The sequence below is a fragment of the Pristis pectinata genome, chromosome 8, assembly GCF_009764475.1.
Source record: "Pristis pectinata isolate sPriPec2 chromosome 8, sPriPec2.1.pri, whole genome shotgun sequence".
In the NCBI taxonomy this organism is placed as follows: Eukaryota; Metazoa; Chordata; class Chondrichthyes; order Rhinopristiformes; family Pristidae; genus Pristis; species Pristis pectinata.
In genome coordinates, this window is record NC_067412.1 from 56885980 (window position 1) to 56909352 (window position 23373).

At 39.9% G+C, this 23373-nt stretch overlaps 1 protein-coding gene across 1 annotated transcript in view; it reads right to left on the minus strand.

Annotated features, from left to right (window-relative positions):
* lrch2 (leucine-rich repeats and calponin homology (CH) domain containing 2) overlaps positions 1 to 23373 on the minus strand; it is a 141628-nt gene that overhangs the window by 49572 nt on the left and 68683 nt on the right. The window contains 5 exon segments of the mRNA XM_052021069.1: positions 1457 to 1534; positions 2205 to 2312; positions 10323 to 10387; positions 20374 to 20483; positions 21618 to 21729. Coding sequence (XP_051877029.1) covers positions 1457 to 1534; positions 2205 to 2312; positions 10323 to 10387; positions 20374 to 20483; positions 21618 to 21729 — 473 coding nt within the window.

Below are 23373 nucleotides of genomic sequence, written 5' to 3' on the forward strand. Positions count from 1 at the left end.
GCAGTTATATAACTAGAGCTACAATTTTCCAGCTGAACTACAGATATTTGGGAGAAAAATTTTGCTCTCATATTATAGCTATAAGATTGGAAACACGGGATAATTTGACATTTCCATAGCTAAATAAAAGTTCTGAACACTAGTGTGAAGATCAATCTATGAACTGTGGAAAGGGTCGAGCTCAATTAATGTCAATGGAAGTGAAGGAATAAACACAGCAAATCTTAAGAACCTCAGTAGGTCAAGCAGCATCTGTGGAGAAAAAAAGAGCTAATGATTCAGTCAATAGCCTCTCATTGGAACTAGAAAAAATAAAGCATGTTTTAAGTTACAGAGAGACAAAGAGGTGGTGACATTGGCGAGATCTGCGATAGGTAGAAACCAAGATTGTTCGGGAACACAACTGCTGTTGGGTGCCATTTGAGATAAGGGAAAGAATGTTTATTATTAACTACAGATGATTTGTCTGGAGGAATGTAAAGAGGATAATAAAAGAGGGTAATAGAGAGGAAAAATAGTGGAACTGTGAGAAGCAGAACATAACAGTTGCTAGAAATCTGATGCAACTTGATATTGAAAATACCTTCAATTCCAATTTCTAGCAACTGCTGTTTTCGGCATCTACAAGTCCTAGCACTTTATCTTCTCTCTCTACTGCCTGTTTTCATCTCCCTTTACTTTCACTTTTTCAGACATATCAACCATTAACAAGCATACATCCTCTCTTTGAGGACACCAACAACAGCACATGTTGTCACCTGGGCAACCTTGGTCTCCAAAATTTCACAGATGCTTTTTGTTCTTGGCACCTTCTCCTTTAAAACATGCTCATTTATCCATTCTTATAATTCTGATGGAAGGTCACAGACCTGCAATATTAGTGTTTCTCTTTCTATAGATACTGCCTGACCTGCTGAGTACCTCCATTTTCTGATTTTATTTCAGATTTTCAGCATCTGCATTTTCTTTTGGTTTGGAAAAGCAGGGAACTAGCCTCAGCTCTTTACTAAAGTGGTAGCAAGCAGACATTAATTCAGCATGCTGACCCCAGAAACAAAAGGGAAACTAAATCCTAAAGGGATTTGGAACTTTAGGAATCGGTAGCATGCAGCCAAGGAGATGGCAAACTTGTGGCCAAGAAGTTTGCCATCTTAAACAAGTTTCTGTCATACATAGTATATTTATTCCTATTTTGATCTCTATTACTGTTTACTATGCATGATAGATTAATAAAAGTGCAGAAACCGGGATGGCACATATGCCAAAATATTTGTATTCAAAATCAATGACTGCACTCCAATACATCACTTTCCAAAAGCTCAAGATTTTGAGCACAGTTGGGTGCCAATGTTATGAATGCTAACTAGTGAAAAGTTGTCCAGTGCAAGTTTTACAAATATTCATACATTGGTACAAGAAAACCACTTTCAAATTTCTGGTTGTTCTATAAATGTACCTTGATCCTGGTCCTGCTGCCCTTCTCCTCTGGATAAAGTTTTCATTGAATGATGCTTTAAAAGTTACTGGCCTCCGTCTGTACTCATACACCATGAGCACCAATCATTCCAACAAGAAACAAGGAAGTAAGAAAGGTATTTTGAAATTATATGGAAGTTATTAGTAATGACATGTGAAAAATCAAGACCAGGTATTTAGTATTTAAAAAAAATGCCATATTTGGCATTCTAGAAATACACAGAACAAAGTACAGCAGCTTTGAAAGTGGGCTGCTTATTAAGTGAATAAAGTAAAAGAACAATGAAAAGCAGGGAGAAGAGAAAGCAAAAGCACATAAAAGGTGAAACAGAGAATTGTTGCCAAATTTGGTTCACTAATAGTTCTACTTCTGCTTGAAATCCATAATGTTTAAAACCCTATTTCTGACCACCTTTACAAATAAAATTTACAAAAAGCCTAATAGATACAAATTTATGTCTGCTACAAACCCTTCCCAGATAATCTATTTCTGATATCTTGCAGTATTACTGAAATAAAAATATCAAACTGTGACTGAATTAAACAATATAATAATGAAAGTCAGAATTAAAGGGCTTAGGACATTCATAAACACTGTATTAAGCAACTTCATACCCTCAGTAAGCTGCATAATTTAACTACATTCAATTGTTGGCTTACAAATTTTGTTACATCGAAAAGGTTGTCATTTCCAATATTTTATTCAGATGCACAAACATTCACAATACCTGGTTTGTGGTTCCTGCTGCAGTAATTGAGCTGCTATTTTGCGCAAATCCATTACTTCCTTCAATTCATCCTCATCTCGAACTATGTGTTGTATTTCGCTTGAGGGCCTGCAATTACACAACTAAGTAATATTTTGTGAAACCCCGTCCCAGAACAAAACAACACCTACAATTTTCTTCAGAAAAAAAGTGCCCTGAAGTCTATAATGACAAGCTTAAATCCTTCCTCCAAAGCATTACGTTTAATATTTGCATTCATTGACCATTTTTTCCTTGCAAATCATTTTGGCTGGTGGTGTGAGAATACAGGGAGGTCTTTCATTGGACACAAAACAGAAAAATTCAAAATATTCAGAGTGGCCATAACTATAGTTGAGTGCAACTTCAAAAGAGTACATAGATAATGGGATGAAGCAGGATGTTGCTCAGTATATTAACAGATATTAAACTAAGAAAGCAACAATTATATGACCTATTAAAATAGTAAAACAACCCAATGTCAATGAAGTGTTGACTTGAAAGTGAAGTCAGGCTTTTAAGTCTGTTCAAGTAAATGAAGGCACATCAGCCTCCTTTGTCCTGTTGAAAGCAGACCATGTGCCAAGTAGGAAACCCAAACTGCTTTTTGTATTCTGGTCAAACACGTGCCCAGGAAATGCCACAAATTGGAAGAGACATACATGGATAACACATTCCATAGCCCTCGAATGTTCGGTGTTTAGGCGTTTGTCAATCTCTGCCTTGAATATATTCAACGATTGTACCTCCAGAGCTCTCTGGGGCAGAGAATTCCAAAGGATCATGACCAACTGAGAGGAGGCATTTCTCATCTCCTGAGGAAACTCCTTATTTTGAAAAGATGCCCTCTAGTTCAAGACATCTCAACCAAAGGAAACATCCTCTTGGTATACATCCTGTCTCTCCTCTTCAAAGTCTTGTTTCAAATAAGATCACCTCTCATTCTTCTAAACTTCAATGAGCTTTGGTCCAATCTCAGAGTCAGAAAGAGATACAGCACAGAAACAGGCCCTTCAGCCCACCAACTCTGTATTGACCATACTTACCAAGATGCAACACTTCATACTTGTCTGAGTTAACTACCATCTGCCAGTGCTTGGCCCATTTTCCCGGTTGATCTAGATCCTATTGTAAACTTAGATAACCTTCTTCATTGTCCACTCTGCCACCAATTTTGGTGTCATCCACAAATTTACTAACCATGCCAACTACATTCTCAGCTAAACCGTTTATATAGATGACAAACAGTGGACCCAGCATCAATCCCGGCAGCACACCACTGGTCACAGGCCTCCAATCTGAAAAACAACCTGCCACTGCCATCCTCTGATTCCAACCACCAAGCCAATTTTGTATCCAATTGGCTAGCTAACCCTGGATCCCATGTAATCTAACCTTCTAGACCAGCCTATCATGTGGGAGCTTGTCAAAGGGCTTGCTGAAGTCCATGTAGACAATGTCTACCACTCTGCCCTTGTCAATCCTCTTGGTCACCTCTTTAAAACACTCAATCAAATCGAGAATTTCCCATGAACAAAGCCAAGATGACTATCCCTAATCAATCCTTGCCTTTCCAAATGCAGGTAGATCCTGTCTCACAGAATCCCCTCCAGTAACTTTCCCACCACTGATGTTAGATTCACTGGCCTGCAGTTCCCTAGAATGTCCTTGCAGCCCTTCTTAAATAAAGGCACAACATTAAGCATCCTCTAGTCTTCTCTTCTGGTACCTCACCTGTGGCTAATGATGATACAAATATCTCTGCAAGGGTCCCAGCAATTTCTTCCCTGGCTTCCCACAATGTCCTAGGATACACTTGGTCAGGCCCCAGGGACTTATCTACCTTTATGTGCTTTAAGACTGCCAGCACCTCGTCTTTCATAATGTGGACATGTTTCAAGACTTCACTGTTCCCATCCCCAAATTCCCTCGCTTCCATGACCCACTCTACAGTAAATACAGATGGGAAATATTCATTTAAGACCTCGCCCATCTCCTCCCAACTCCACACAGATGACTATATTGATCCTTAAGGGGCTCTATTCTCTCCATAGTTACCCTTTTTCTCTTAAAATACTTTTAGAATCCCTTGATTCTCCTTTACCTTATCTGCCAAAGCTATCTCATATTCTCTTTTTGCCCTCCTGATTTCCTTAAGTGTACTCCTACATCCCTTATACTCCTCAAGGGATTCAAGTTGCCTACATCTGACATATGTCTTTTTCTTGACCAGAGCCTCAATATCCCTCGTCAATCAGGGTTCCCCAATCCTGACAGCGTTTCCCTTCACTCTAACAAAAACATGCTCACACTGAGCTCTCCCAATCTCACTTTTAAAAGCTTCCCACTTGCCAGATGTACCTTTAGCTGCTAACAGCCTCTCCCAATCAACCTTTGCAAGTTCCTAACACCATCAAAATTAGCTTTACCCCAATTTAGGATTTTAACTTGTGGACTGGTCCTATCTTTGTCCATAACTACTTTAAAACTAATAGCCTCCTATCAAAGTAAATTCAGTTGAGGCTGAAAGATGTCCCATGCTCCCTAACCTTCTTTTGTCTGCTCTGCCCACCTGCTGTTATACTAAATTTAAATCCCATTGGGTAACATGAACAAACTTCCCTTCAAGGATATTGCTCCCTTCAGTTTAGGTGTAACCTGCCCTTCTCTACAGGTTCCTCCTACCTCCCAAAAAAGTCCTTTTTAACCTTTTGCTTAACTCCCTAAACTCACCTGGCAGGACCTCATCCCTCTTTCTACCAATGTCAATAGCACCAATGTGTACCATGATCTTTGGCATGCTACTTTTTGTGTATTTTATGTACTAGGAGCCCCCAGATCCTCTTGCATGATGATTTTTTGGTTTTTTCAATCTTCCTTCCAAAGTGGATAATCTCACATTTTCCTCAAGGCAGGCAAGACAACCTTCAGCATTCTCTTTGCTGCATAGAACATTACCTGTCCCCCTATGCTATCCCAATGACTACAACATTCTATTTTCTTCCCCCCACCCCACCATTTGAATGGTTCCCTGTGCCATGGTGCATTGGATATTTTGCACAGTCTCGCGGCAGTCTGCATCCTCGTTCACACAGGGAGCAGGAACCTTGGACAAGGGCGAGGGTTGAAGCTCCTCTAGAACTTGCCTCCGGGTCCCTCCATGCGCCTCTTCTGCAATCACACTATCCTGTTCCTGACCATTCACCAATTTAGAGATAGTTAATTTAAGGGTGTAACTGCCTTCTGGGATACCATATCCAGGTAATTCTCCCAATCCTTGGTGCTGCAGCGTTTTGAGTTTGGACTCTGGCTCATTGGCCCCAAGCCAAAGTTCCTTGAGCCAACACTTGCTGCAGATAATGGTTACTGTTTACCACACATTGCGACTGAAACATTTTTAATTTCTCTCTGCACCACCTGGATGATTCAAGGCATCCCGCTGTGTTGAGCACTCATAGTCCGTCATAATCTTCCCATGTTTGCTTTATCCTGCCTTAGATTTTCCTCAAAATCCACAAGGGTCGAGAATTGGGCAATCCACCTTTTGTTTACTTACAAATTTCTTCTGAATTCTTACCACTTCCCACTCGAATACCTCTCATTGCCCTGATACTGATTTATCTTCAAGTGGCTCTTTCTAGTCCAATATTACAAATTCATATCACAACTTACCAAATTTGTCCTTGCCGCAATTTTATTCCTGAGCTTTATTTGTCCATTTCGACAAATATGTTAAATCCAATTCAATTATGATCACTGACTGCACATAGCCTACCTTGCCAGTGCACAGTGTATTGCCCCAAAGCCCTTTCCTGTTGGGCTTGCTGTGTATTGATTTACAAAAGATCTTTTGAATGCATTTCTAGAATTGTATTCAAATACTGTTTACAGTCCCAGTTTTTCTTAGGATAATTGAAATCCCATATTCATGCCAGAATGTTACTTTTACATTTCTCAAAAACTTATCTGCATATTTTCCCTTTGATCTCTATTTGACAGTCAACTCCCAGCAATGCAGGTTCCCTTCTTTCCTTGTTTGTCAGTTCAATCCACAGAGTCTTTTTAGCAACACCCCATCATGCAAATGCTGAAATTAGCACTATTCTTGCCTATCTGTAAGCCACATTTCAGTAATAGATAAAATGCTCATCTACTTCTTTAGTTCATCACCTTTATCTCCTGCACTCACTGGGTTAATGTATGAACAATTAAGCACTTCCAATGCGTTGCTTACTCTGCCTTCCAAACTTATTATTCTGCTTTCCAGATTCACTAACAATTGCACCAACTTCCATATCCAGTTTTGTCTCTCTTCATTCTCAAACTGCTGTTATTTTCACATCAGCCTGCCAATATAATTTAACATCTCTTCAAAAGCATAGCAACTTCTCCATAAGGAGAATAAAATGCAGTCTTACCACAGATCACAACTCCCGCTGAATCAATACCAATGGCTCAAGAGACTAAAGCACTTTCTTCTACAGTATCTCTTCAGCCAAACATCCATTTGCAGTTTCTGTGCTCACTAGTGCACGGCACCAATTGTAATCCAGAAATTACTACATTTTGAGATTCTGCATTTTAATTTCTTCCCTAGCTCCCTGTCCCTGCAGGACCTTATCCTTCCTTCTACCTCCATCATTGATATTGATATGGAACATGACACCTATATATTCGCCCAGTTCCAGATGTTCTGTTCTTGACCCCAGCACATGAAAAAAATTACTTACCACTCTGGAATCCTATTTGTGGCCATACTTGGCTATTGAATCCCCTCTCAATGTAGCTCACCTGCCCTTTATACTTCCATATTGGTGCTACAGAATTTGGAAAACAGCCAAAATGACTCATTTGTTCAAAAACTGAAGACGACAGGGAACTATAGGGCAGTTACTTTAGCATCCATTGTTAACGAGACGGTAGAGGCAATAATCAAAGAGGAAATAACTAATCATTTAGGAAAGATGAATATTGTCAACCTTGAGGATTTACATGGAGACTTGACCCAGGGGATTCTGTAGATGCAGTATATTTAGATTTCCAAAAGGCATTTGACAAGGTGCCACACAGAGGCTGGTTCATAAATTAAGAACTCAAAGTATTGGATGAAGTGTGCTGGCATGGATTGAAAACTGGCCATCACACAGATATCAGCATTCTGTTGTTTACTATTTACAATAATTTGGAGAAGGAATCAAAATACAAGGTTTCTAGGTTTGCCGATCATATGAAAATTGGTGGAAGGGCCTGTTGTGATGAGGACATTGTGATTCTACTATGGGATATAGATAGACTGAGTAATTGAATGAAAATCCGGCAAATGGAGTTTAATGTGGGGAAGTGAGGTTATGCCGTTTGGTATGAGGAATCAAAATACAGGTTATTATCTAAATGGAGATAGACTCAAAATTAGTGAAGTTCAGAGGGACCTAGGTGTTCAAGTGCGTGAATCGGTCAAAATTTGGTAGGCAGATCCAAACAATAGTTAAGAAGGCTAATGGCATTTTGACCTTTATTGCAAAGGGGCTGTAGTTTAAGAATTGGGAGGTTTTACTACAAGTCATACAGAATATTGTTAAGGCCACACGAAGATTATGCAGTGCTGGCCCTTTAACCCAAGAAAAAAGGATACAATAGCATTGGAGGCAGTCCAAAGGAGATTCACCAGGCTAATTCCTGGGTGAGTGAGATGCCACACAGTTTGGGTTTGTATTCCTTGGAGTTTAGAAAATGAGGGTGGCGGATCTTGTTCAAGCACAACTACAGCAAGAAACAGAAATGAGAGACATAGTTCATCAATGACAGCCCACGTGAATTTGTTATGGGGAGGTCATGTTTGACTAACTTAACTGAATTTTTTGAGGAGGTAATGCGCTGATGAGAATAAAACCTTTGTTGTAGTATACATGGATTCTAGTAAGCCATTTCATGAAGTGGCCTATGACTACTGATCATGAAATTAAAAGTTCACGGGTTCCAAGGGAATGTGACAAATTGCATTAAATATTGGATCAGTGGAATCAAGGCTTATTGATGTTAGGGGTTTTAATGAGGAATGTAGTGAGGTCCTGCATAGTTCAATACTGGGTTGCTTGATTTTACAAAGTAAGCATGATTGATCTTGCCTTAAATGTAGGCTCCACAATTAGTTTGCTGATGAGAACAAAAATGATGCTGCAGGTGCTATCAAGGAAGCGTTGAGAAGTGACATTAACCTAAATGCATTTTTGACCAGCATGGACACAATAGTCCAAATTGTCTCCTGAGCTATAAATGTCTAGGGATTTATGACATTCAAACTCGTTTTCAAATGGCTACAATATCTGGGTCCTGAAGGCTTCTGGGCACAATTCCAATATACGTCACAGTTTCAACTGTGGGAAACGTTCTATCTATCAAATTGACTGTTAGCCTTAGGAACTTTGTGAAGAGCTGCTTCATAAAAAGAGCAATAGACATTTTCTTTGCTGTTGTTTTGTTAAGTAAAATTGGAAGTTTATCAGCTGCAGCAATTCATGACATGTCCAATTCTATTTTGACAGATGTTATCGAATCAAAATCTATCACCCTAACAAACATTGCAATCCAAATCCTAAATACTTGTTGGATAATTGTTTTTCCTCATGCCTTCACTAGTTCCTTTACCAATCAACTTTAACCTGAACACTGTACCGACAGCCGATGGAAGTTTTTTAAATATTTATACTCTTAACAACTAACAAATTACAACACAGTTATCAATGTTCCTCTTAGTCTTCTGAGATCTATGAATCATCACAGCTGCTCCACTCATCCACAAAGCTATAATCCTTATACCTGGAACTATTCCTGTTAAAAATCTCTTAAACATAACCACATCCTTTCTAAAGTGTGGTGCTCAGAATTGGAAACAGTACTCTAGCTGTAACAAATTAGTATTTTATACAAGGTTAGCACAATTGCCTAGTTTTTGTACTCTATGTCACTATTTATAAAAACCGAGATCCCATGTTCTGTGTTAACTGCCTGGTTAATCAGTCTAATCACCTTCAAAAATGTATAACCAGACATCTGAAAGTCTGCTGAAAAGTTAAAAACAAAAATACAGGTGATCCCTGTGTAACAGAGTGGTGTGGGGTTGTTTTACTAGAAAACAGTCCATATTGAGATTCTCTGTAATGCAAAGCTGCATCAAGAAATAAGTTGAAAATTTGTTTTTATTTAGTTTTTTTAACAAATTCCAAGAGAGTATTTTATTCCCTATCTCAACTTTTTGGGTAGTGATTTGTGTATTCTTTAAAAGTGAACTTCCATTATCTGAACGGATGTAATGTGGGGTCAGCCTGCACTGGAAATCTGACATCAAAACAGGATGTACTGGAAATGCTCAGCAGATAAAGGTTGTAGTGTGAAGAAAGAAACAGTGCCTTTCCACAGATGCTGCCTGACCCAAGTATTTCTAGCACTTATTTTTAAAATCTCAAAGCTTGTTTCTTGTAACCCCTTCAACATTCTATCATTTGCCATGTCTATCAGTAACATCTTTGCTAAAATGAATAACTATAACTGAGGTACCCATTCTGCCAGTTTATTAATAACCACCTAGTCTTATCATATTCCTTATTGTTTAAAATGCATTTAGTTTTGCTTAACCTGCAAATTTCAAAATCATGATCTACGCCCTCAAATGATAAATTCACATTTTCAACAGTTCAGATTTCTTACCTGAATCTTGGGCAACTTCATGGGATATCTTCCTTTCATCCAAAATAGAGGCAAAGTTGTTTTCTATTTTTTTTAACCAATTTTGTATCTATGCAATACCTTATTCTGCAGACTTCAAATTTTACCAACATGCCAAAAAGGTAGTAATTCAACCATCTTTTGTAAGCACATGTACACAACATGAATTGAGCAGCTCCCACCTCCCCTTTTGTCCACTGGAAAATAATCTGCCAAAAGGTTTATTTCAGTGGGCTTAATTGAGATACCAGGATTTCTCTAATTTAAAAACAAAAGAACAGTGCTTTTAAATTCAGGTGGCCCTCTGTAGCTCCCCCCCTCACCCAACCCCCCCCACCACCCCCAACAAGATCTGAATAAGCAGCTACAAATTCACACCTTGGTTCATCTTCCCAATTATTTTCCTCCATGAGCTGTGATTTTTCAGGCAACTTTCCTCGGTCCTGAAACAATTGGAATATTGAAATATTATTATGATCCAAGCTAAATTGCAAATAAAGACATCAATCAAGAATCTTTGCAGTTAATTCTTACTAGCGTTTCCCAAAAAATTCAAGTTATATGATCACATCACCATTATGAAAATCACTTCTGTACAATTTTAGTTGCAAATTCATAATCAATTCATTCAGTTGCTCAATGGCAATTTGAGTTTTCCTTCTCCAATGGTAAATATATCAAAAGTTCCTCAAAGCCAACAAGAGTTTTCCAAGAATTAATATTTCCCTTGCCAAATTTCATAATGTGTAACATCTGTTAGAAATAGGAATTTGTTAGAAACCAAATCGTGGTACATATTGGTACGAATGACATAGGTAGGAAAAGAGATGGGGTCCTGAAGAGGGAATATAGGGAGTTAAGTAGGAAGCTGAAAAGCAGGACCTCAAGGGTAGTAATCTCTGGAATGCTGCCTGTGCCACATGCCAGTGAGGGTAAGAATAGGATGATTTGACAGATGAATGCGTGGCTGAGAAATTGATGCAGGGGGCAGGATTTCAGATTTAATGATCATTGGGATCTCCTCTGGGGAAAGTACGACCTGTACAAAAGGGACGGGTTACACCTGAACTGGAGGGGGACCGATATTCCTGCAGGCAGGTTTGCTAGAACTGTTGGAGAGGGTTTAAACTAGTTTGGCAGGGGGATGGGAACCAGAGTGATAGGTCAGAGGTTGGTTCATTTACTTTACAAGTAGATGCAGAGTGCTGAAAGACTGAGGAAGGATAAGCAGTTGAAAGGGCAAAATTGCAGTCAGTTGGATCGGCTGAAGTGTGTCTACTTTAATGCGAGAAGTATCATGGACAAGGCTGATGAACTTAGAGCGTGGGTAAGTACGTGGAACTATGACATGGTGGCCAAGACAGAGACTTGGCTGTCGCAAGGGCAGGAATGGCTGCTGGATATTCCGGGGTTTAGATGTTTCAAAAAGGACAGGGACAGAGGTAGAAGAGGTGGGGAAGTGGCTTTGCTGATCAGGGACAGTGTCACACTGTAGAAAGGGAGGGAGGATGTCCTGGAGGAATCGTCCACTGAGTCAGTGTGGGTGGAAGTCAGAAACAGGAAGGGAGCGATCACTCTATTAGGAATATTCTACAGACCCCCCAGTAGCAGCAGAGAAGCAGATCAGGAGGCAGATTTTGGAGAGGTGCAAAAATAACAGGGTTGTTGTCATGGATGATTTCAACTTCCCTAATATTGATTGGCACCTCCATAGTGTAAAGGGGATAGATGGGACAGAGTCTGTTAGGTGTGTACAGGAGGGACTCCTGACACAGTATGTGGACAGGCCGACTAGAGGAGAGGCTATACTGGACCTGGTACTAGGCAATGAGCCTGATCAGGTTTCAGATCTCTTGATGGGAGAGCATTTTGGAGATAATGACCATAACTCCTTGACCTTTACCATAGCCTTGGAGAGGGATAGGAGCAAACGATATGGGAAAGTATTCAACTGGGGGCGGAGGAATTATGATGCTATTAGGCAGGAACTTGGGAGTGTAAGTTGGGAACAGATGTTCTTGGGGAAGTGCACAGCGGAAATGTGGAGGTTGTTTAAGGAACACTTGCATGGGGCTCTGGATAGGTTTGTCCCATTGAGGCAGGGCAAGGATGGTAGAGTGAAGGAACCATGGTTGACACAAGATGTAGAATATCTTGTGAAGATGAAGAAAGAAGCTTACCCGAGGTTTAGAAAGCGTGGATCAGAGGGGCTCTGGAGAGTTACAAGGTAGCCAGGAGGGAGCTTAAGAATGGACTTAGGAGAGTTAGAAGGGGGCATGAGAAGTCCTTGGCAAGTAGGATCAAGGAAAACCCCAAGGCATTCTACACGCATGTGAAGAATAAGAGGATGACCAGAGTGAGGGTAGGACTGATCAGGGATAAGAGGAAACATGTGCCTGGAGTCGGAAGAGGTAGGGGAGGCCCTTAATGAATACTTTGCTTCAGTATTGACCGGAGAGAGAGAACTTGATGTTTGTGAGGATGGCGTACGACAGACTGATATGCTAGGGTACATCAACATGAGGAAAGAGGATGTGCTGGACCTATTGAAAAACATTAGGATAGATAAGTCCCCGGGCCAGACGAGGTATATCCAAGGTTATTATGGGAAGTGAGGGAAGAGATTGCTGCGCCTTTGGCGACGATCTTTGCGTCCTCACTGGCCATAGAAGTAGTGCCAGATAATTGGAGGGTGGCAAATGTTGTTCTTTTGTTTAAGAAAGGGAGTACAGATAATACAGATAACCCTGGGAATTACAGACCAGTAAGTCTTACTTCAGTGGTGGGCAAATTACTGGAGAAGATTCGTAGAGACAGGATTTATGGGCATTCAGAGAAGCATAGGCTGATTAGGGACGGTCAGCATGGTTTTGTGAGGGGCAGGTCATGCCTCACGAGCTGATTGAATTCTTTGAGGATGTGACATAGCACCTCAATGAAGGCAGAGCAGTGGATGTGGTGTACATAGATTTTAGTAAGGCATTTGATAAGGTTTCTCATGGAAGGCTCATTCAGAAAGTCAGGAGGCATGGGATCCAGGGAAACTTGGCTGTGTGGATTCAGAATTGGCTCACCCATAGAAGACAGAGGGTGGTGGTAGATGGAATGTATTCTGCCTGGTTGGTGACCAGTGGTGTTCCGCAGTGATCTGTTCTGGGACCCCTGCTTTTTATGATTTTTATAAATGACTTGGATGAGGATGTGGAAGGCTGGGTTAGTAAGTTTGCTGATGATACAAAGGTTGTTGGTGTTGTGGATAGTGTAGAAGGTGGCTGTAGATTACAACAAGATATTGATAGAATGCAGACCTGGACCGAGAAGTGGCAGATGGACTTCAACCCAGATAAGTGTGAAGTGATACACTTCGGGAGATTGAATTTGAAGGCAGAATACAAGGTTAATGGCAGGACTCTTGGCAGTGTGGAGGAACAGAGGTGTCTTGGGGTCCATGTCCACAGATCTGTCAAGGTTGCCACTCAGGTCGATAGGGTTGTTAAGAAGGCATATGGAGTGTTGGCCTTCATTAGTCAGGGTATTGAGTTCAACAGCCACGAGGTGATGCTGCAGCTCTATAGAACTCTGGTCAGATCACACTTGGGGTATGGTGTTCAGTTCTGGTCGCCTCATTATAGAAAGCATGTGGAAGTTTTAGAGAGGGGGCAGAGGAGATTTACCAGGATCTTGCCTGGATTGGAGAGAATGTCTTATGAGGATAGGTTGAGTGAGCTAGGGCTTTTCTCTTTGGAGAGAGGAGGATGAGAGGTGAATTGATAGAAGTGTACAAGAATGATAAGAGGCATAGATTGAGTGGACAATCAGAGACTTTTTTCTAGTGTGACAATGGGTAACACGAGGGGACACAATTTTAAGGTGATTGGAGGAAGGTATAAGGGGGATGTCAGATACACACAGAGTGGTGGGTGCGTGGAATGCACTGCCTGCAGAGGCTGTGAGGGCAGATACATTAGGGACATTTAAGACACTATTAGATAGACACACGAATGATAGAAAAATAGGGGCTATGTGGGAGGGAATGGTTAGATAGATCTTAGAGCAGGATAAAATGTCGGTACAACATTGTGGGCTGAAGGGCCTGTAGTGTTCTATGTTCTATAAAAAGGACTGAAGATAACGTGTGAGGAAATGTATGCCAAAATTCAATTACAGCTCTATCTCTTGATCAGTACAGAGTGTTCTGTCAAGTATGGGTTATGCACATACCAAACCATGCTTGGTTGCATTTCCCTTACTGTTGATATTCATTAAAGAGAAACCAAAATGAATATTTTTTTAATAAAGCAAAGGGAAGTCACGTCTAATAAATTTAGAGTTATTTAAGTTCATTGACAATTGAAATGCAGTCAAGGACATGGAGGGCTAACCCAGAGTTCTTATAATAAAACTAAGACACTGTTTTACAGGAATTGCAAGAGCATGGATGAAGTCATTTAAAGAAATGAAAATATATGCAAGTTAATTGTTAGTTTGCAGATGAGAGGGAGATGTAACTATCATCTTAGTCCAATAATATTTGAGGGCTCATAAGACATAGGAGCAGAATTAGGTCATTTGGCCCATCGTGTCTGATCCACCATTCGATCATGGTTGATTTATTTTTCCCTCTCAATCCCATTCTCCTGTCTTCTTTCCATAACCTTTGATGCCCTTACTAATCAAGAACCTGTCAAATTCCGCTTTGAATATACCCAATGACTTGGCCTCCACAGCAGTCTGTGGGGCAATGAATTCCACACATTCACCACCCTCAGGCTAAAGAAATTCCTCCTCATCTCGGTTCTAAAGGGACGTCCTTCTATTCTGAGGTTGTGCCCTCTGGTCCTAGACTCTCCCACTACTGGAAACATCCTCTCCATGTCCACTCTGTCCAGGTCTTTCAATATTCGGTAGGTTTCAATGAGATCCCCCCTCATCTTTCTAAACTACAGTGAGTACAGGCCCAGAGCCATAAAATGCTCCTCATATGTCAACCCTTTCATTCCTGGGATCATTCTTGTAACCCTCCTCTGGACTCTCTCCAATGCCAGCACATCCTTCCTTCGATATGGGGCCCAAAACTGCTCACAATATTCCAAACGTGGTCTGACCCATACCTTAAAAAGCTTCAGCATTACATCCTTGCTTTTATATGCTAGTCCTCTCGAAATGAATGCTAACATTACATTTGCCTTTCTTACTGCTGACTCAACCTGCAAGTTAACCTTTAAGGAATCCTGCACTAGGACTCCCAAGTCCCTTTGCACCTCCGATTTCTGATTTCACTCCCAGTTTAGAAAATAAGTCTATGCCTTTATTCCTTTTACCAAAGTGCATGACCATACACTTCTCTACCTTGTATTCCATCTGCCACTTCTTCGCTCATTCTCCCAACCTGTCCAAGTCCTTCTGTGGACTCCCTGCTTCCTCAACACTACCTGCCCCTCCACCTATCTTTGTATCATCCACAAACTTAGCCACAAAGCCATCAATTCCATCATCCAGATCACTGACATATAACGTGAAAAGTAGCAGACCCGACACTGACTGCTGCGGAACACCACTAGTCACCAGCAGCCAACCAGAAAAGGCCCCCTTTATTCCCACTCTTTGCCTTCTGCCAGTCAGCCAATCTTCTATCCATGCTAGTACCTTTCCTTTAATACCATGGGCTCTTGTTTAGCAGCCTCATGTGCAGCACCTTGTCAAAGGCCTTCTGAAAATCCAAGTGAAAAACATCCACTGACTCTCCTTTGTCTATCCTGCCTGTTACCTCCTCAAAGAATTCCAACAGATTTGTCAGGCAAAATCTCCCCTTAAGGAAACCACGCTGACTTCGGCCTATTTTATCACGTGCTTCTAAGTACCCCAAAACATTATCCTTAATAATGGACTCTAACATCTTACCAGCCACTGAAGTCAGACTAACTGGCCTATAATTTCCTTTTGCCTCCCTCTCTTCTTAAAGAGTGGAGTGACATTTACGACTTTCCAGTCCTCCAGAACCATTCCTGAATCTAATGAATCTTGAAAGATCACTACTAATGCCTCCACAATCTCTTCAGCTACCTCTTTCAGAACCCTGGGGTGTAGTCCATCTGGTCCAAGTGACCTTTCCACCTTCAGACCTTTCAGTTTCCGAAGCATCTTCTCCTTAGTAATAGCGACTGCATTCACTTCTGCCCCCTGAATCTCGAATTTCTGGCATGTTGTTGGTGTCTTCCACAGTGAAGCCTGATGCAAAATACTTATTCAGTTCGTCTGCCATTTCTTTATTCCCCATTACTACTTCTCCAGCATCATTTTCCAGCAGTCCGACGTCCACTCTTGCCTCTTTTACTCTTTATATATCTGAAAAAACTTTTGGTATCCTCTTTTATATTATTGGCTAGCATACCTTCATATTTCATCTTTTCTCCCCTTATTGCTTTTTTAGTTGCCTTCTGTTGGTTTTTAAAAAGCTTCCCAATCCTCTAGATTCCCACTAATTTTTGCAATATCGTATGGCTTCTCATTTGCTTTTATGCTGTCTTTGACTTCCCTTGTCAGCCACATTTGCTTTATCCTCCCTTTAGAATGCTTCTTCTTCATTGGGATGAACTGATCCTGCATTTTCCGAATTACTCCCAGAACCTCCTGCCTTTGCTGCTCTACTGTTATCCCTGCTAGGGTCCCCTTCCAACCAACTTTGGCCAGCTCCTCTCTCATGCCTCAAATGATGTTTAACCAAATCAAGTTATCTAGTAAAGGAAATCCAACATGAGCATTTTCACATTACACAAAAAAAGGAAGCAGGATTAACTGAATACCCAAGCAGCTTCAGAGAAAAGGGAAACTTCCGAAGTTATGAGAATATAGATTTTGGGAAGACAAATGAGGAAGTATGAATTGGGAAATAAAAATTAAAAAAAAAAGAAAGTCAGCAGTATCGAGAGTTAAATCTCCACAAAAACAAATCTTAACCAATGCAAGAACAAGTTCATAAAGCTGAAAAGTGAGAACATCGTATTCTAGACTTTAAAATTGGAGTATGGAGTTCAAAAGCAAAGAGTTATGGCTGAACTTAATGTGTGCAAGGGCATAATTAAAATAAGTCAAATCTTTGTCTGCACTGATATTGCTGGCTGTGCGCCTCCTGACCATAATGTTTTTTCTCTCTCATTCGGCTCCTGTGTATAGTCTTCTACTGAGAGCCTGCACATCAATACTGCTTAGTGTATTATTGGGATGGTCTTAGCAAAAGCAACAGTCGTATTCTGGATGGCTTTGACAGTCACTGAAGCCCAGCTTCCAGGCACAGTAACCATCAAGACAATCATTGTTATTGACTGTTTGGAACTACCTTCACCTTAGAGACCTGACTGATGAGTTAAAATTGTGAAGATTTTTGATAAAACAAACCAGAAAAAAATATTTCCTTCGGTGAGTGTCGAGGACGTAAGAACTCATGTCAAACATCCTTAAAAGAACAACCTAAAAGGCCATATGTATACCAGAAACTGAGTTATTAAGCAGGAAAATTTACTGACAACTGAAACAGAACTTTATTTTACAGGAAGTATAAAAATATGCATACTTCTTTCTGGAAGACAGCTCTTTCTAGGACTGGCATTTGCATTATGGGCCAATTAGACAAAATCTATTCTAAAAATGTCTAGTGATTCTAACCTAAGCCTTGGTAATGTAACTGCTATTCAACAAGACCATAACACAAGTAATTATTAAGATCATTGTGCCTGAAAAGTCTGATAAACATACAAAAAAGTATTGCAAGCTGGTAAAAGCAAACAGAACAGGTGAAAGAGAGGGTGGAACTCAGGGAAATTACAAATCACCAGAGAAGCAGCACTAAATCAAAATGCAGAACAACAAGTCTCCAGGTCCTAATGTACTTCATCCTAGGGTTTTGCAAGTAGTAACTAGTGAGATAATTGATACATCTGTTTTAATTTTCCAGAATTATTAAAAGGTTCCATTAGATTAAAATATAGCACATGTAGCTCCTAAATTGTAAAAGGGAAGTAAATAAAGCAGGGAACAAAGGCCAATTAGCTTAACAGTTGTCAAAGGGAAAATGTTAGAAGCTATTATTAAAGATGTTAGACAGGTCACATTAAAAGATTCAAGATAATCAGGCAAAGTCAGCATGTTTTTGTGCAAGGAAAATCACGTTTGACCACTTTACTGAAATTCTTTATAGCAGTCTGAGCTGTGGATAAAGGGGAACCTCTGACAACCACAACTATCTTCTTTTGTGCGAGGTATGTCTCTTGCCACTGGCGTGTATTCCTCTTGATGCTCATTGATTTCAGTTTTCCCAGGACGTCTTGATGCCACACTCGATAAAACACTGCTTTTATGTTAAGGGCAGTAACTCTTACCTCCACTCTAGAATTCCGGTCTTTGGTCCGTGTTTGGACCAGGGTAGTCCAGAGGAAGTTTAGAGTCAGAGTAACACAGCATGGAAACATGCCCCTCGGCCCAACTCGTCCTTGCCCATATAAGCTAGTCCCGTTTGCCTGCATTTGGACCATAACCCTTTAAATCTTTACCATGTTCTTGTCCAACTGTATTGAACCTGCCTCAACCACTTCTTCTGGCAGCTCATTCCACATATGTACTACCCTCTGCATGAAGTTGCCTCTCCGGTCCCTTTTTAATCTTTCCCTTCTCACCTTAAGCTCATGCTCTCTACTTTTTGATTCTCTTTCCCTAGGAAAAAGACTGTGCATTCACCTTATTTAGTCACACCACTCTCAAACTCCCTTCACCCCCGAACAGGGTATCCTAGATGTCTCCCTTCCACCCCAAAGCCGCTCTAACTTTATTTGACTGACAATGGAACAGGTGGGTGGCCCCGTGTGGAAATATTGGACAGACTGGGTTTGTATTTGCTGGAGCTTAGAAGATTGAGAAATGAGTTGATTGAAAAATAGCATCCGAGAGCTTCTAATTGGCTTGGTCACAGAAGAAAGGGTGGTGAAGGGGTGTTATTCTGACTGGAGGTCTATGACCAGTGATGTCCCTCAAGGATCAGTGCTGGGATCTCTGTTATTTGTGAATATATATTACAAATGACTTGGATTAAAACGTAGATGGACCGATTAGCAAGTTTGCAGATGACACAAAAATTGGTGGGGTTGGGGATAATGAAGAAGGTTGTCAAAGGATATAGCAGGATCTAGATCAGTTGCAGATATGGACAGAGAAATGGCAAATGGCATTTAATCTGGGAAATTGGCATGTTTAGTGGAAAACATACTGCAGTTACGGGCCTATGTTATGCCAACAGTACCTCCCAGACCTGAATCCTCTACTGCCTAAGAGAATAAAAGCCACTGGCAGAAAACATTGCTATGTGCACATTCCCCTCCCTAGCTGCACAGTGACTTGACTTGGAAATATAATGCCATGGACTGTACAACACTATGACTCCATGTCAAATTTTTGTGAATGTAATTCTTGGCTGGAAATTTTAACTTAGTGGTGCAGAAGGTCTGTTAGGATGGAATTACACTTGCTCTAAAATATTGTTTTCCAAGCCTTTTAAGAGAAATTAGAATTTTTAGTTGATTAAGTCACTTTGGTACAGTCACAAAGCAAATTACATGGTAAGCAGAAGAAACTGGCTTAAATGACCAAATTATTCTTCAGTAATTTTGTGAATGACTAATTCAGACCTGAAACATTAACTGTTTTCTCCTCTCCACAGATGATGCTTGACCTGATAGGTATTTCCATGTTTTTTAAAACCTTATTTCCATTTACTTTATTTTTTTCCCCAGCTCCTGAAAATTTTGAACAGCTAAATTTTGTTTGGCTAGGTATCCACATTCATACAAAGGCAGAGGTCATTAATTGCACTAATAATGGAGATCGTTCCATGTAACAATCTGCAATTCCAGCTTTCATAACTTTAATATTTTTATAACTATATCCACTGGAATATCCAGGATTGAAGTATCATGTTGACAGTAAATGATGAAATTTTAAGGATTTTTTATTTATTACGAAACAGAAGGACATCATTCAGCTCATTGGGTCCATGCTAATTTCCAGTAGTGCGATCCCATCAGACCCAACCCCCTCTCATTCCCCTGTGCCCCACCAATTTACCTCTCTCTCATATGTCCATCAACTCTCACTGTGATTTTTTTCCCCATTTATCTACACGAGGGATAATTTAGTTAATATACCAACACAAATTTGGGAAATGGCAGGAAATCAGAGCATTCAACTGAAACCCATCTAAGTCCCTCGACCTGTGAAACAGCAGCAGTAATCATTGTGCAGTCCAGCTTGGTGGATAAGGTCCGTGTTAAATTATTTTTCAGAAACGTGATAAAATATAATGCATTCAAAGATAATAAGCACTGTTAGTGTTCACATAGATGCAAGTTTTATCAGTTGCTAAGTGCATAAGTAAATACCTTACTTTTATACAGGTCACAAATGGAGCACTTAGATGAACATCTGCGTCAGATGATGGCGTTTCTTCCTCTTCTGCATTCTCAATAAAGTCAAAATGCTCCTGATCTAATGAACCTAAAGTACAAAAAATATAGGGCCAATATGAAAAATTGTTAGTTGTCTGGTACAATAAATCTGTTTGTTCAATCACAAACCTGAAGGTATTTGGACTGCAAAAAGCAAATGGAAAAACGTCATTTGAAAACTGGTGCAAAGTTATTTTACAAAATCTTAATTTTTCAGATTAACATTTCAACAACACCAAATTGCATCGAGTGTTTTTATAGCAAAAACTTCTGCCTATTTTACAGAAAAATATCTTTTGTGGTTTAGTGAATTTTTCTCATCATAATTTCCACTTACAAACTACAAATATATTTTTCTGAAAACTTCCCATGGCAATAATTCTCAGATAACAAAACTTGACATGGCTACAAAAATAGACATTTGACCAGGTGAGTGATAGGTTGGTCAAAGAGGTAGGTTTGAAGCAGCAACTCAACGGAAGTGGAGAGGCAAAGAAGATCAAGGAGAAAATTCCAAAGCTATGCCTTCAACTCCCTCAATGGTGTAACAATCAGTCAGGCCAAACAGCTAAAAGTGCAAGATCACAGCAATTTGAGAGATATGGGGTAGAGACAGATTCAAAGGCAGGAAATGGAGAGGCCATGAGAGCACTTGAAAACAGAAAGATTCATTTTCCCAGTTTTGACAAAAAGTCGTAGACCTGAATTGTTAATTCTGTTTCTCTCTCCATAGATGTTGCCTGTTTGTCCGAGTAATTCCAGTGTTTTGTGATTTTATTTAATGCTATAATTCCATGTAGCCAATCTACATGGATGAGGAGTATTTTGGTTTCCATCTCCAGTTTCCACAAAATTAGCAAATCTCAACTTCACCCATGCAGGCACATTACAGAGAGGAAAACCATTAGCATTCCTGATCACCCAGCAGCTCCTACTTGCTTGTTCTTCAGGAACCCACATGAATAAATCAGACTTCATGTGATGCCAACATCTTAAAAACCTATCAATTTTCTGAGGTAGTTAGCAACTTCTGAAAAGTACCCTGCTCCCACTTAAATGTTACCACAGCAAGAAGTCAGCATTTTCGAGGAAAGATGGGTGGGGAGAGAGAAAATTGGTGATAATTAGATTTAAACACAAAATAAAATTCAATGATTTAAAAACACATCTGCAATATACTTACTTTTATGTGAGTTGACTTTATTCCCAGTTAAATGATTGTCTGATTTCAGAGGAATGTCCTTGGCTATTTCAGATAATTGTGAATGTAGGCTGACAGTATCATCATCCGAGGGCTAAACAAATGAACATGAACACGAGATCAATTTCCAAATAGAACCTGGCTATCTGACCCTAGCCCAAGAGCATCTACTACCAAAACATTCAGGGTTCAGAATATTAATCTAAAATACATACATTTCACTATTTCCCATAGTTATCTTTTCTCTTTCTCCAAGCTACAAAGGAGGTGTGTGTGGAACTTAGTGCTAGATCAGAGGGTTAGCTGCAACTGTAGCTGTTAATGGCCAGTGGGGTTTTACCTTTTTAAAAAAAGATTTCAGGAACAAAAACATTGCAGTCAGGGAAGGGTCACCTGATCAGTCACCATAAGTTGCATCTCATTAGACCATCTATAGAGGGAAATGGATAGTCGACATTTCAGGTCAAGATGAAGGACATCAACCTGAAACGTTAACTGTCATTTCCCTCCATAGATGCTGCCTGATCCGCTCAGTTCCTCAAGCTTTGTGTTGCATCAATTCATATTCCTCAATACCTCTGATCAAAACATAACTTGAAATTTAAAATGAACTGAAGGTGCAGCAGTTACTTTAAAATTTGTACCACCTTTTAAATGCATTTCATCAATTCAGTTCCAAGAAGCTCAACTAATTTTTAAGACTATGACACCCTGGTCCTAGATTCCTTGTCACTATCAATTCCCTTTAACATCATAAAAACATCAATTTATATTTAACTTTTTAAATTCCAGGGAATAAAATGCTGGCTCTCATAATTTAAGTCCTAGAGCCCAGATACCATTTTGTTAAACCTTCATTGCATTCCCAAGCCCAACAAATGCTTCCTAAACCACTGTGCCCATAATTATTCTCAGTACCCCAGGTATATCAAAGCAATGCTTTGTATAACTGCAGTACAACTTCTGTCCTCCTGTAATTCTGGCCCTGCATTAACAGGCATTTTACGATCTTTTTTCATTAATTGCATTTTTGTGATACACATGGACCTCCACTATCTTTTCAGCATTAAGCGGGTAATGTTTTCCAATCCTTATTATATCCTAATAATATGATTCTGCATTTTCTGACACTAAAATCCTTTTGCCACAGTTTTTTTTCTGCTGTTTTGTAATTTAACATTTCAAATGTCATTTTGTCATCATTACACTTGAATATGCCAATGTAGTTTACAAGTTATAGACACAGATTCTTGTAGGTCACCAGTAGTCAGGATTGCCATTATTCCTTCAATCTCTTGCCATCAAGCCAATTTCCTCACTGTCAATAATTTGACTTTTTCACGGAGCTTCAACTTGAGCCACCAGTCTCCATTGAAGAGCTTCACAATTGCTTGGTGGTGTTCCATATATAAAAAAACACTCAAAGTCATTTCATTGTGCATTATCTCAACCACCTGCAAAAAAAATCAGACCTATTTGCCAAACATTACCTACCGTTTACAAATCCATAACCTCCTTGACTTTTCTAATGGCCTGTTAAGTCACGCTACCTTTAACAGCAGACTGCAGTATTTTTTTTCAGTAGAGATTAGACATGCTGGCTAGTTTTGCCTCTCATCATTTTTAAATAGAATGATGATTTTCCCCCAATCTAAAAGAGTTCAGATTCAAAACAAGGTCAGAACGTTATTGCTGAAACATCAGCAATATACATGTGGATCACTGGCAAGCAGTATCT